A 12,595-nucleotide genomic window follows, 5' to 3' on the forward strand; every position below is an offset into this window, starting at 1 on the left:
ATTAGCCCTTTAGGAGACAGCATTGCACAGGGAGATCATGTTCAGCTGATTATTCTCCACCCCCTGCAAATCTTTTTCAGACACTGCTTCCCATGATAGAGTTCTCCATTGCCTAATAAGTATTGCCTTGTATTTATTTGTTACTAGATGTATACATTTACACTTAGCTATGTTAGAGTGCAAACTGTTTACACCCAGCTTAACAAGAGATCCAGATTGCTCTCAGTCAGTAACCTGTCCTCTTCATTATTTGCCACTCCCCCAATTTTTGTGTGATTTGCAAACTTTCAGTGATGATTTTACGCTTTCTTCCAAGTCATTGATAAAAATATTTAACAGTGTAGGCCAAGAATTGATCCCTTCCGGACCACACTAGAAATTCCCTGCTTATAGTTACATGTTGAGACCTTTCAGTTACCCAGCTTTTAATCCATTTAATCCGTGCCATGTTAATTTTACATAGTTCTACTTTTTTAATCAAAATGTTGTGAAGTACCAAATAAAAAACCTTACAGATGGCTAAGTATATTACATCAACACTATTACCTTTATCAACCAAACTTGTAATATGTAACACAATTGTTTGACAGAATCTATTTTCCACGAACCCATGTCAAGACAAACCTAAAAATAATACCGTATCTGAATATTATAAATGATAATATAGTAGTTTGTAGGAATTAGTATAGTCTGAAAGAGGTAGGTGGAGTATAAGATTGAACAGTACACTATGAGATCATTACTGTTAGCTAGATGACTATCATATTTAGACTCTGCCGTTATTGACTAAAATCTATATTAGCCCTTTGATTAAAAATCCTGTCTCTACATAAATGTCCCATAGATGTCAGTAGGAAGTCCGCCTATAGAACAAGAGTAAAATATGCACCCAAGTTGTTTTAACTGAGATTTTCCTCTGCTTCTGCTGAAAAGAATTAAGAAAATGTAATGGAAGAGCATGCTGACAACTTAGGGGATAGTGATGGGGAGCTAGAACCATAACTTCAAATTTATGATTATAAGAAGTAAGCAGTCACATTTTTTTTTGTACACTGGTGGAATAAGAGGCTGTTAGTGACTTGCTAAAACTGAGGGAGATTAAATCATGACTGTGCAAATATCTATTTGATAGTGCATTTGGTTGGTAATATATTATGTATTGTAAAAATACACTTGTCTTTGTTGTGAACCTTTTCTACCTTCTGACAGTTTTGCAGGAAACATTCTGATTTCAGTTCATCAACAGTACTAATATGAATGAGGCTTCCACTCATTATGACGACTTGTTGTTTTTTTTAAAACAGCATGTAATACTGAGTTGTTTCTCATGGAACCTGGAGAATATTTCCAGATATTTTTGAATCTTCTCACTTCCTTACTCATATATACTTGCAATGCAGAATTTTTTTGTTGAAAACTATCCAAATTAGAATTTACTAGGATGATTAATAGTTGTTAAGAAATCAATATTGCATGTTGTGAAAACAGAATGGGGCTAAGGTGCTCTACTAGCACAAGCACTGTTTTGGCATTAGGGCTGAGTATCTATTCGTATTAGCAAAGAAATCTTATTCACTTTGGTTGCAGTATGTGCATTGCCATTTGCACATGGACCAATAGGTCTACATCTGGAGATAAAGTCACAAATCTACCAGTCTTCAGCACCCATCTTTACAATGGTGCTAAGTGTGTTTACAATGCCACCAAATCAGAAGGGTAGCACTTAACATTTTTGCATTGTCACAAGGTTCCGTTTGGACCTCAATATACCCTGTGTGAAAGGAAGGTAGCTGGCCCTGCATTTAAATTAAATGCAATTATATACAATAGTTGCCACTGTGCTAAGTGTGCTTTTGGAAATCCCACTGTAAGAGTCTAATCTTAGCACAAATCTTAGCACCATTTCCTACAGTAGCATTATATATATAAATGCAAAATAAAATAATGGTGCATGAGCAGCTACAACTGATGTAAATTGGAGCTACACAAATGCATTCTGGGGCATACATTGAATTTATTCTTGTTTAGGCTCCTGTCATTTATGTTACTCTAAGAAAGCCCTATTTGTTTACTTACCCACTTATGCAAACAATCTGAAGTTGTAAAATAAATATAAGATATCAGTGAATGCAAAATTCCCTTTGACAGTCCAACAAAACTGGATATTGCTGAAGGATACTCGTTCGGGAATCGCTTGTGTGTATGGTGATCCTTGTTCCAAACAGTGGTGTCACCAGGAATTCTTAGTGTTCTCACTGCTACACACTTTCAGGAAGCAGAAATATCTACCCCAAGAGTTGAAAGATCTTGAGTCAGACCCCCAAAATCATGAGATATTTGTTTTTTAAAAGATGATGAGGTGTTTCTGATCTGTCTTCTGATTTCTGAACTCCCTTTGCTCATCCCCAGCATATGTGGGGTAGTTACAGTGTTGCCAACTCTCCCAGATTTACAGAATAAGGTGATTTTGGTCCTCGCTCAGGAGTTCTTGGTAGAAGACCTGAGTGAGATCAAATTACAAAAATCTGTATGAAATGCTGCCTAATGATGTGGGGCTTCCAGCTTCCCCAAAGTCCCAAAATGCCAACTAATTAATTCAATGACATCTCACCAGTCTCACATCTGCCCAACCCCATATCAATTAATGATAATCCCCACTCATATTGATACTGTGCCCCTTCAGATCCCCATCAATTAATATGTGGGTCCCCAGCCCCACATCAACTTTGCCCATCCATCCTCACATCAATTCTGCACCCCCTGCCCACTGCCATCCATCCGTTCCTTGCTGCTGCCATACATCCTTGCTCCTCTAGAGCTCCAGGAGCTCTTTAGGCCAAGTCTATACTAATGTGTCACCTGGGGAGTGTAACATACACATCTCTGAGCAACGCAGTTATACCAACCTAAGCCTTGGTGTAGACAGTGTATGTCAACAGGAGAGCACCCCGCCCACCCCGGTCAATATAGTTAATCCACCTCCATAAGAAGCGGTAGCTATGCCAACAGGAGAAGCTCTCCCATTGCCGTAGCAGTGTTTTCACTATCCCCAGCCCTAGCCCTGGAGGAGGCCATTTCCAGGGGCTCTTCAACCCCCAGCCCCAAGCCTGGGGCAGAGAAACTCCAGAAGTGGCTCCTTCTACTCCTTCCCAGGCCTGCTGTTGAAGGATTAAAGGAGGAGAGAGGAGGAGCCAACCCACTTTTCACAAGAGGGAAGGGAGGAGAAGAGTGCAGAGCCACCCTGAGCCGCTGGAATCTTTTCTGCTGTCTCCTGTGCAAATGGTATGCATTCAGTGTTCAGGCATGAAAAGAGAGAAAGCCAAGACAGTGCAGCATTCAGGCTTGTTTTCTTCCTCCACACATGCTATTCTCTCTCATCAAGCATTTCCTGAAAGTAGAGTTCTAAGTTCCTATACATAATCACACTATATCACACTTAATTGGGAAGCTGTTCATCTTAACATCCCTTTTGTCACATTTATATGAGATAGAAAATTAAACATGAATAGCATAACCTGCTTACATACTTAACATTCTCTTCTATCCCTGTGATGGGGTGGATAAAGACGACACCAAAGTGAAAGGGGCCAAGGAGCTGCTTTGGGCTGGAGTAGCCCTGCTCCACAGTAGTGGGGAGCCATAGGAAGGGAGCCAACTGTTGAGCTTCTGGGAAGAGGCCTGGTAGCTAGCAGAGCCTCTGCCCTCATAGCAATGGAACACAGATCCCCTGTGCTAAAAAAGGGGAAGAGACTGTATCCTATAGCTTGTGTTGGAGACCCAGCAAATTTGAGAGCAGATTGTTGACCATCCAGGGATCCTCTGAAGAAAGAAAGGCCAAATATCCTGGATCATTTATCAGGGAAGCTGCTGCATTGTCCAAATAATGGATAACTTTGCCACCTGGACTGACATTCATCTAAACTACAGTGAAGGTGTGGAAAAAGTCAGACTTAGCAGTGCCTGTACCAAGAATGAATCTTTCAGAACAACCCATACCCATACCTACTGGTGATCTAAGAAACCTAGAGACCAAATCCTACTTTCAATAAAGTCAATGGCAATCTTCCCCCACCCTCCCCTTTGACTCTCATGGAGCAGAAACAGGCCACAATATGGAAGAGATGGTGCAAAGTACTTTCCAGAATGGAAGATTCTGTGAATTCACATGTCTGGGATTCAACCAAAAAGATTCTCTTTATTTGAGAACTACCGTGATGATCCGATAGCAGAACTGGAAGGTAAAGGAGAGGGGAAGGGGAAGAAGCAGCATACTTAAAGAAGTACTAATGAACACCCCCCTACACACACACACATTGTTCTTCAGCATGATTTTGAATGTGTGAATATTAACAGACAAGGTGACTAAGAGGTGTTAATAATGCTTAGTCTTCTTTTATATTTTATAGAGTCTTTATAGTGACACGCTTAATTTAGTACTGAAGCTGCTCATAAACCATTAAAAACAACATGATTTTCTCCTCTATATGTAGGTGGGTGGAAGATTCTGAAAAATAATTCTAGTTTGAATGTGTAAGGAAATTTATGTAAATTGTTGTCAGTCACCTATGTATTCATTTTACTAGCAAAATTACATCATAAATTATCTCTAGTCAGTCATTCTTCACTCTGAGACATGCATGCACACATTTACTCAGAATAGAAAAATATCACTTAAGGCTAAGCATGACTTTCTTACCACGCCAATAGAAAAGTAATTATTGATGATGCTATAAGGCACTGGATCTCCTTTCTCATCTTTATCATTGGGTATGACTTCAAATTTCCATCTGTCCAGCAAGATTTCTGTGCTGTTCTCAATGTCTTTCAAGATCTTCATCAGATTCTCACCTTCATATCCTAGCAAAGGGTGAACACGATGAATTTTAATAAATGTGACAAACTTTGCTGATGTTACTCCCACTCCTAAGTCCAGTAATTAGGAAAATTTTATCTGCACATATAAAACCTGAAGCACAGAATTATATTTTGCTCCATCAGCAATCTTCCAGTAACTATAATTATGGGAAATGTAAATACAGTGCTAACTTCTGCACTCAGCCACATCAGTATAAACTTAAAATAACTCCATTAATTTCAATAGACTTTGGATTTACACTCAGTATAACTGTGAGCAGATTTGACCTACTAACTTGAATTTTCCAACAGTTACCTGATTGTATTCAGACAACACCAAGCTAAACTTTGTAGCATGTTTATGCTATACAGTGAATGTTAACATGTAAAATACTTTCATCTCAAAATATATGTACAGAGGTTGATAGAGCAGAGGCAGTGCCCTAAGAAAGTTTGACAGTATGCTGAGGAGTTAAAAGGTGTAGCCAGACAGAGCACCAAAGCATGGATGCTTTTACCCAGATTCTGGTGTGGGTTTGCAAAGACTGTAACTTGCAAGTTCCACTTACTGATATCCAGGCTGGGGGTGGCATCCAGTGTGAAAGGTGCCTACTGGTGGAAACTCTCAGGCAGCAGGTGGGAGAGCTACAGGAGGAGGTGGCTAGGCTGAGGAACATCCGTATCCATGAGCAATTCCTGGACAGTAACCATGTGGAGACAGCTGACGTAGCTGTCCCAGTTCACAGGACTACTGACACACCAGTGGAGGAGGAGATGGCTCAGGGTGGACACTGGCAGCTGGTTACTTCTAGCAGCAGGCAGTGCTCCACCCCTGCTGCGAACCCTCCTGCTGTTGTAATAGATAACCGTTATGCTCTTCTTGATACAGGAGAGAAGGAATCACCCCCAACAGTTAAGGAGGGGAAGCCTCGTACCCCTAAGGCTAGGAGGTCTGCTGCCACCACTGATAATAAGAAACGTAAGGTAGTGGTGGTTAGAGACTCTCTGCTGAGGGGGACAGAGACACCCATCTGTTGCCCTGACCATTCATCCCGGGAGGTATGCTGCCTGCCAGGGGCCCATATCCAAGATGTTACAGCGGCATTTTTGAGGATTATCCAGCCTGCTGACGACTACTCCATGCTACTCATCCATGTGGGCACAAATGATACTGTGAGGTGTGACACTGAGCAGATCAAGAGTGACTACAGGGCTCTGGGAGTACGGGTTAAGGAATTTGGAGTGCAGGTGGTATTCTCTTCAATTCTTCCTGTCAAAGGTAGGGGCCCGGGCAGAGGCAGATGCATCGTGGAGGTGAATGCCTGGCTGCGAAGATGGTGTTGCCAGGAGGGCTTTGGCTTCCTCGACCACGGGATGCTATTCGAGGAAGGACTGCTAGGCAGAGATGGCGTTCACCTTTCGAGGAGGGGAAAGGCCTTATTTGCGCACAGACTGGCTAACCTAGTAAGGAGGGCTTTAAACTAGGTTCGACAGGGACAGGTGAGCAAACCCCACAGGTAAGTGGGGAACAAGACCTGGGAGATGGGTCGGAAACAGGAGGGAGCATGGGCTATAATGGCAGAGAGAAAGGAGGGTCAGGGCAAAGCTGGGAGGCAAGATCAAACCAGTATCTTAGATGCCTATATACAAATGCAAGAAGTATGGGTAATAAGCAGGAAGAACTGGAAGTGCTAATAAATAAATACAACTATGACATTGTTGGCATTACTGAAACTTGGTGGGATAATACACATGACTGGAATGTTGGTGTGGATGGGTATAGTTTGCTCAGGAAGGATAGACAGGGGAAAAAGGGAGGAGGTGTTGCCTTATATATTAAAAATGTACACACTTGGACTGAGGTGGAGATGGACATAGGAGATGGAAGTGTTGAGAGTCTCTGGGTTAGGCTAAAAGGGGTAAAAAACATGGGTGATGTCGTGCTGGGAGTCTACTACAGGCCACCTAATCAGGTGGAAGAGGTGGATGAGGCTTTTTTCAAACAACTAACAAAATCATCCAAAGCCCAAGATTTGGTGGTGATGGGGGACTTCAACTATCCAGACATATGTTGGGAAAATAACACCGCGGGGCACAGACTATCCAATAAGTTCCTGGACTGCATTGCAGACTACTTTTTATTTCAGAAGGTTGAGAAAGCTACTAGGGGGGAAGCTGTTCTAGACTTGATTTTAACAAATAGGGAGGAACTCGTTGAGAATTTGAAAGTAGAAGGAAGCTTGGGTGAAAGTGATCATGAAATCATAGAGTTTGCAATTCTAAGGAAGGGTAAAGGGAGTACAGCGAAATAGAGACAATGGATTTCAGGAAGGCGGATTTTGGTAAGCTCAGAGAGCTGATAGGTAAGGTCCCATGGGATTCAAGACTGAGGGGAAAAACAACTGAGGAGAGTTGGCAGTTTTTCAAAGGGATGCTATTAAGGGCCCAAAAGCAAGCTATTCTAATGGGTAGGAAAGATAGAAAATGTGGCAAAAGACCACCTTGGCTTAACCACGAGACTTGTGTGACCTACAAAATAAAAAGGTATCATATAAAAAATGGAAACTAGGTCAGATTACAAAGGATGAATACAGGCAAATAACACAGGAATGCAGAGGCAAGATTAGAAAGGCAAAGGCACAAAATGAGCTCAAACTAGCTATGGGAATAAAGGGAAACAAGAAGACTTTTTATCAATACATTAGAAGCAAGAGGAAGACCAAGGACAGGGTAGGCCCTGTCATAACCTATTCCCAGATTTGGACCTTAGCGTCCAAAATATGGGGGTTAGCATGAAAACCTCCAAGCTTAGTTACCAACTTTGACCTGGTAAAGCTGCCACCACCCAAAAAATTAGAGTGTTTTGGGGCACTCTGGTCCCCCCAAAAACCTTCCCTGGGGACCTCAAGACCCAAGTTCCTTGAGTCTCACAACAAAGGGGAATAAACCATTTCCCTTCCCTTCTCCCTTCCAGGTGTTCCCTCCCTGGGTTCCTGGAGAGATACACAGAAGCAAGCTCCGTGAATCTAAATAGAGGGATTCCACCTTCTCTATTTTCAGTCCTGGAAAACACAAGCACCGAGAGAGAGCCAAGCTCCACCCACCCCCCACCTTCACCCAGAGGGAATGCTAAGTCAGGCTAGTAAATCTAACACACTCAGATTTCCCCCTGACTTCCTCCTCCCACCAATTCCCTGGTGAGCTACAGATTCAATTCCCTGGAGTTCCCACCAAAGAAAACTCCAATAGGTCTTAAAAAGAAAGCTTTATATAAAAAGAAAGAAAAAATACATAAAAATGGTCTCTCTGTATTAAGGTGACAAATACAGGGTCAATTGCTTAAAATAAATATGAATAAACAGCCTTATTAAAAAAGAATACAATTCAAAACACTTCAGCAACTACACACATGTAAATACAAAAGAAAAAAACCAGTATAAACCACTGTCTTATCTCTTTGTACTCACAACTTGGAAACAGAAGATTAGAAAGCAGGAGACAGAAATCCTCTCATAGCCGAGAGAGAGTACAGGCAGAAGACAAAAACAAAGAACTGAGACACAAACTTCCCTCCACCCAGATTTGAAAAAGTCTTGTTTCCTGATTGGTCCTCTGGTCAGGTGTTTCAGGTTACTCCTTTCCAGGTTTAAGAGACATTAACCCTTAGCTATCTGTTTATGACAGGCCCACTGCTCAGTGAGGAGGGGGAAACAGTAATGGGAGACTTGGAAATGGCAGAGATGCTTAATGACTTCTTTGTTTCGGTCTTCACTGAGAAGTCTGAAGGAATGTCCAATATAGTGAATGCTTACGGGAAGAGGGTAGGTTTAGAAGAGAAAATAAAAAAAGAGCAAGTAAAAAATCACTTAGAAAAGTTATATGCCTGCAAGTCACCAGGGCCTGATGAAATGCATCCTAGAATACTCAAGGAGTTAATAGAGGAGGTATCTGAGCTTCCAGCTATTATCTTTGGGAAATCATGAGAGACGGGGGAGACCAGAAGACTGGAAAAGGGCGAATATAGTGCCCATCTATAAAAAAGGGAAATAAAAACAACCCAGGAAACTACAGACCAGTTAGTTTAATTTCCGTGCCAGGGAAGATAATGGAGCAAGTAATTAAAGAAATCATCTGCAAACACTTGGAAGGTGGTAAGGTGATAGGGAATAGCCAGCATGGATTTGTAAAGAACAAATCGTGTCAAACTAATCTGATAGCATTCTTTGATAGGATAACGAGCCTTGTGGATAAGGGAGAAGCGGTGGATGTGATATACCTAGACTTTAGTAAGGCATTTGATACGGTCTCACATGATATTCTTACAGATAAACTAGGAAAGTACAATTTAGATGGGGCTACTATAAGGTGGGTGCATAACTGGCTGGATAACCGTACTCAGAGAGTAGTTGTTAATGGCTCCCAATCCTGCTGGAAAGGTATAACAAGTGGGTTCTGCAGGGGTCTGTTTTGGGACCGGTTCTGTTCAATATCTTCATCAACGATTTAGATGTTGGCATAGAAAGTACGCTTATTAAGTTTGCGGACGATACCAAACTGGGAGGGATTGCAACTGCTTTGGAGGACAGGGTCAAAATTCAAAATGATCTGGAAAAATTGGAGAAATGGTCTAAGGTAAACAGGATGAAGTTCAATAAAGATAAATGCAAAGTGCTCCACTTAGGAAGGAACAATCAGTTTCATACATACAGAATGGGAAGAGACTGTCTAGGAAGGAGTATGGCAGAAAGAGATCTAGGGGTCATAGTGGACCACAAGCTTAATATGAGTCAACAGTGTGATACTGTTGCAAAAAAAGCAAACATGATTCTGGGATGCATTAACAGGTGTGTTGTAAACAAGACATGAGAAGTAATTCTTCCGCTTTACTCTGTGCTGGTTAGGCCTCAACTGGAGTACTGTGTCCAGTTCTGGGCACCGCATTTCAAGAAAGATGTGGAGAAATTGGAGAGGGTCCAGAGAAGAGCAACAAGAATGATCAAAGGTCTTGAGAACATGACCTATGAAGGAAGGCTGAAGGAATTGCGTTTGTTTAGTTTGGAAAAGAGAAGACTGAGAAGGGACATGATAGCAGTTTTCAGGTATCTAAAAGGGTGTCATCAGGAGGAGGGAGAAAACTTGTTCACCTTAGCCTCCAATGATAGAACAAGAAGCAATGGGCTTAAACTGCAGCAAGGGAGATTTAGGTTGGACATTAGGAAAAAGTTCCTAACTGTCAGGGTAGTTAAACACTGAAATAGATTGCCTAGGGAAGTTGTGGAATCTCCATCTCTGGAGATATTTAAGAGTAGGTTAGATAAATGTCTATTAGGGATGGTCTAGACAGTATTTGGTCCTGCCATGAGGGCAGGGGACTGGACTCGATGACCTCTCGAGGTCCCTTCGAGTCCTAGAGTCTATGAGTCACTAAAACTTCTGTTCATGCATCTATCTCTTTTGTCAAAGTTTCCAAAGAGATTTGTGGTAATACAACCAAATGCCTGGAAGCCATTCAGAACTGAGGAGGATAGTGATCAGCACTATATTTTCCACATTTTGATAATTTCTGGATGAACTTTCCAGACTGAAGAGTCTCTTCGCTGTTGGTATGCTCAGCTTTTGATTGCAGTAATATAAGTCCCTGTGTATTTTCTAAAAAGAAATGTGTGTTTCCTAAATAGAAATTATAGCAGTGATTTTTCACGAACATAGGGTTACTTAGCATAACCCTAATAAATTGTGGTGTTAGTATAATAAATGAAGAATGGTGTATTCACTTTTATTCTATGCATCCTCCCTTCCTCTTTCCAATGTGCAAATACCTTAGGCCTGATCCTGAGGTGGGATATAGAAGTCTACTCCTATGAGCAGACCACTTGCCTGACACTTCTGGTAACTAAATAGACCCTCCACTAGAATACTGACTATGCCATACATTATATTTGGTAGAAATGGACTTAATTACCATCTGCAGAGCCAAAACAAGCTACACTCTGCACAACAGGAAAAGGGGACTTCACTGACAAACTTCATATGCTGTTCAGACAAAATGGCTGTGCAGCAGCAATCCTAGATCCATGGATTTACTACTTCTTAATCCAAAGCAAGATTAAGTGCATGTAGACAAGAGTATGTGCATGCTGGGTCACCACCAGTGTCAGCAGTAAAAACGTATGTCCACACCAAGCAATGGGTCTACTTGATGTTAAAGTTATGGTAGAGGGTGACTAGTATCAACAGTTATTTTTAGCTCTGCAAATATATCAGATCTGAGATCCCCTTATTTATAAAACCAAGTAGGTGTGAATGTTTTGAACTAATCTGCAGATAGTAGTTGCCATGAACACAGGTAATCATATCCGTTGATTGGTACAAAGTCCTGGAGTTGCAGTGAGTGTGTCCAAAGCCATTCAAACTCCTCCTAGACTCTTTCAATTGTGATCTTCACTAGTATGTTGTGGCATGGAATATTTTTACTGTTAATTTGGAACTAATAAAGCTAGATATTGCCAACTTCCACATACAGCGGCAGTGCATATGATTCTCTGAGTTCCATAGTTACTTGTTTCACAATTTATACTCCATGCCAGAAGTCTGTATCTTTGAGAAGGGAAAATCACTCACCGGTAATTCAGTTTGCAGAAGTCTCATCTTTTCTCCCATCCTACATATGGTTCAGAAAATCAGTGTTATGGTGCTATTTACCAGAAAGCCACGAGGCAAAGAATAGTGAAAGGCTGAGAATATTTGAGCACTAACTCTTCCCACCATCTGATCAATAAATTTCAAACTGGTATCTCTCTGTCCAGATGGGATAACTCAGAACAAAGGGGAAAGAGAGAAGGTTGCTGGATGGGAGAAGAGGAGGGAACCTGACAAACTGAATTACAAGTGAGTAATTTTCCATTGTTATTTGTCCACATCTTCTTCCATCTTGAAAAAGATTCCAGACAATCATCAGACATAGCACACAGATGGATCAGAGGAGGTTGGTTTGGGGAGCTTTATAAGCTAAGTTTGCCTCTGCTGTTAATGTCCTCCTAGTAGAAGGCACCCACACTCTGTCTATCTTAAATACCCATTACCAAAAATTCCTGTGGCACCTTATAGAGTAACAGACATATTGGAGCATAAGCTTTTGTGGGTGAAAACCCGCTTTGTCAGATGCATGCGAAAGCTTATGCTCCAATATGTCTGTCAGTCTATAAGGTGCCACAGGACTCTCTGTCATTTTTTACAGATCCAGACTAACACGGCTACCCCTCTGATACTTAAGGTAGACAGTATATGATGAAAGTGGAAGGCAATCACCATGTAATGGCATTGCAGATTTCCACTGAAATTATGTTGGCCTTTTCATCACAGGAAGAAGAAATATACCCTGAGTACAGTGGGCTTTCACTGGCAGAGGTGGAGTCTTCCCCAACTACAAATCAGATTAATAATTGACTTTAGTCAACAACTGATAGCTGCACGGAAGTCAGAGACCTGTGCCTTGGTTCATGGGAATGGACAAACAGACTCTTCATCCTTCTCATGGGCTGTATATGGTGCAGGTAACCTTTTTACACCCAGAAAAAGTCTCTGCTCAAAGGAATTGGAGGGATTTAAACAGAGGGTTGGCAGGGACACAGACTCATTCATGTGGAATTCCAAAATCAATTTAGGGCTAGTGAGAACTGGGCAGTGATAATTAGGGAGTACAATAATTATCCAATAAGCTGAGCAGGAGTATAACAATTAA

At 41.5% G+C, this 12,595-nt stretch overlaps 1 protein-coding gene across 6 annotated transcripts in view; it reads right to left on the minus strand.

Annotated features, from left to right (window-relative positions):
* The window catches only part of DGKB (diacylglycerol kinase beta), a 565,198-nt gene that overhangs the window by 274,944 nt on the left and 277,659 nt on the right, over positions 1 to 12,595 (minus strand). For all 6 annotated transcript variants that reach the window (XM_030550690.1, XM_030550689.1, XM_030550688.1 and 3 more), the window contains one exon: positions 4,697 to 4,857. In XM_030550690.1, the coding sequence (XP_030406550.1) occupies positions 4,697 to 4,857 (161 nt within the window). The remainder of the gene's footprint in view (positions 1 to 4,696; positions 4,858 to 12,595) is intronic.

Source organism: Gopherus evgoodei, chromosome 2 (genome assembly GCF_007399415.2).
Source record: "Gopherus evgoodei ecotype Sinaloan lineage chromosome 2, rGopEvg1_v1.p, whole genome shotgun sequence".
NCBI lineage: Eukaryota > Metazoa > Chordata > Testudines > Testudinidae > Gopherus > Gopherus evgoodei.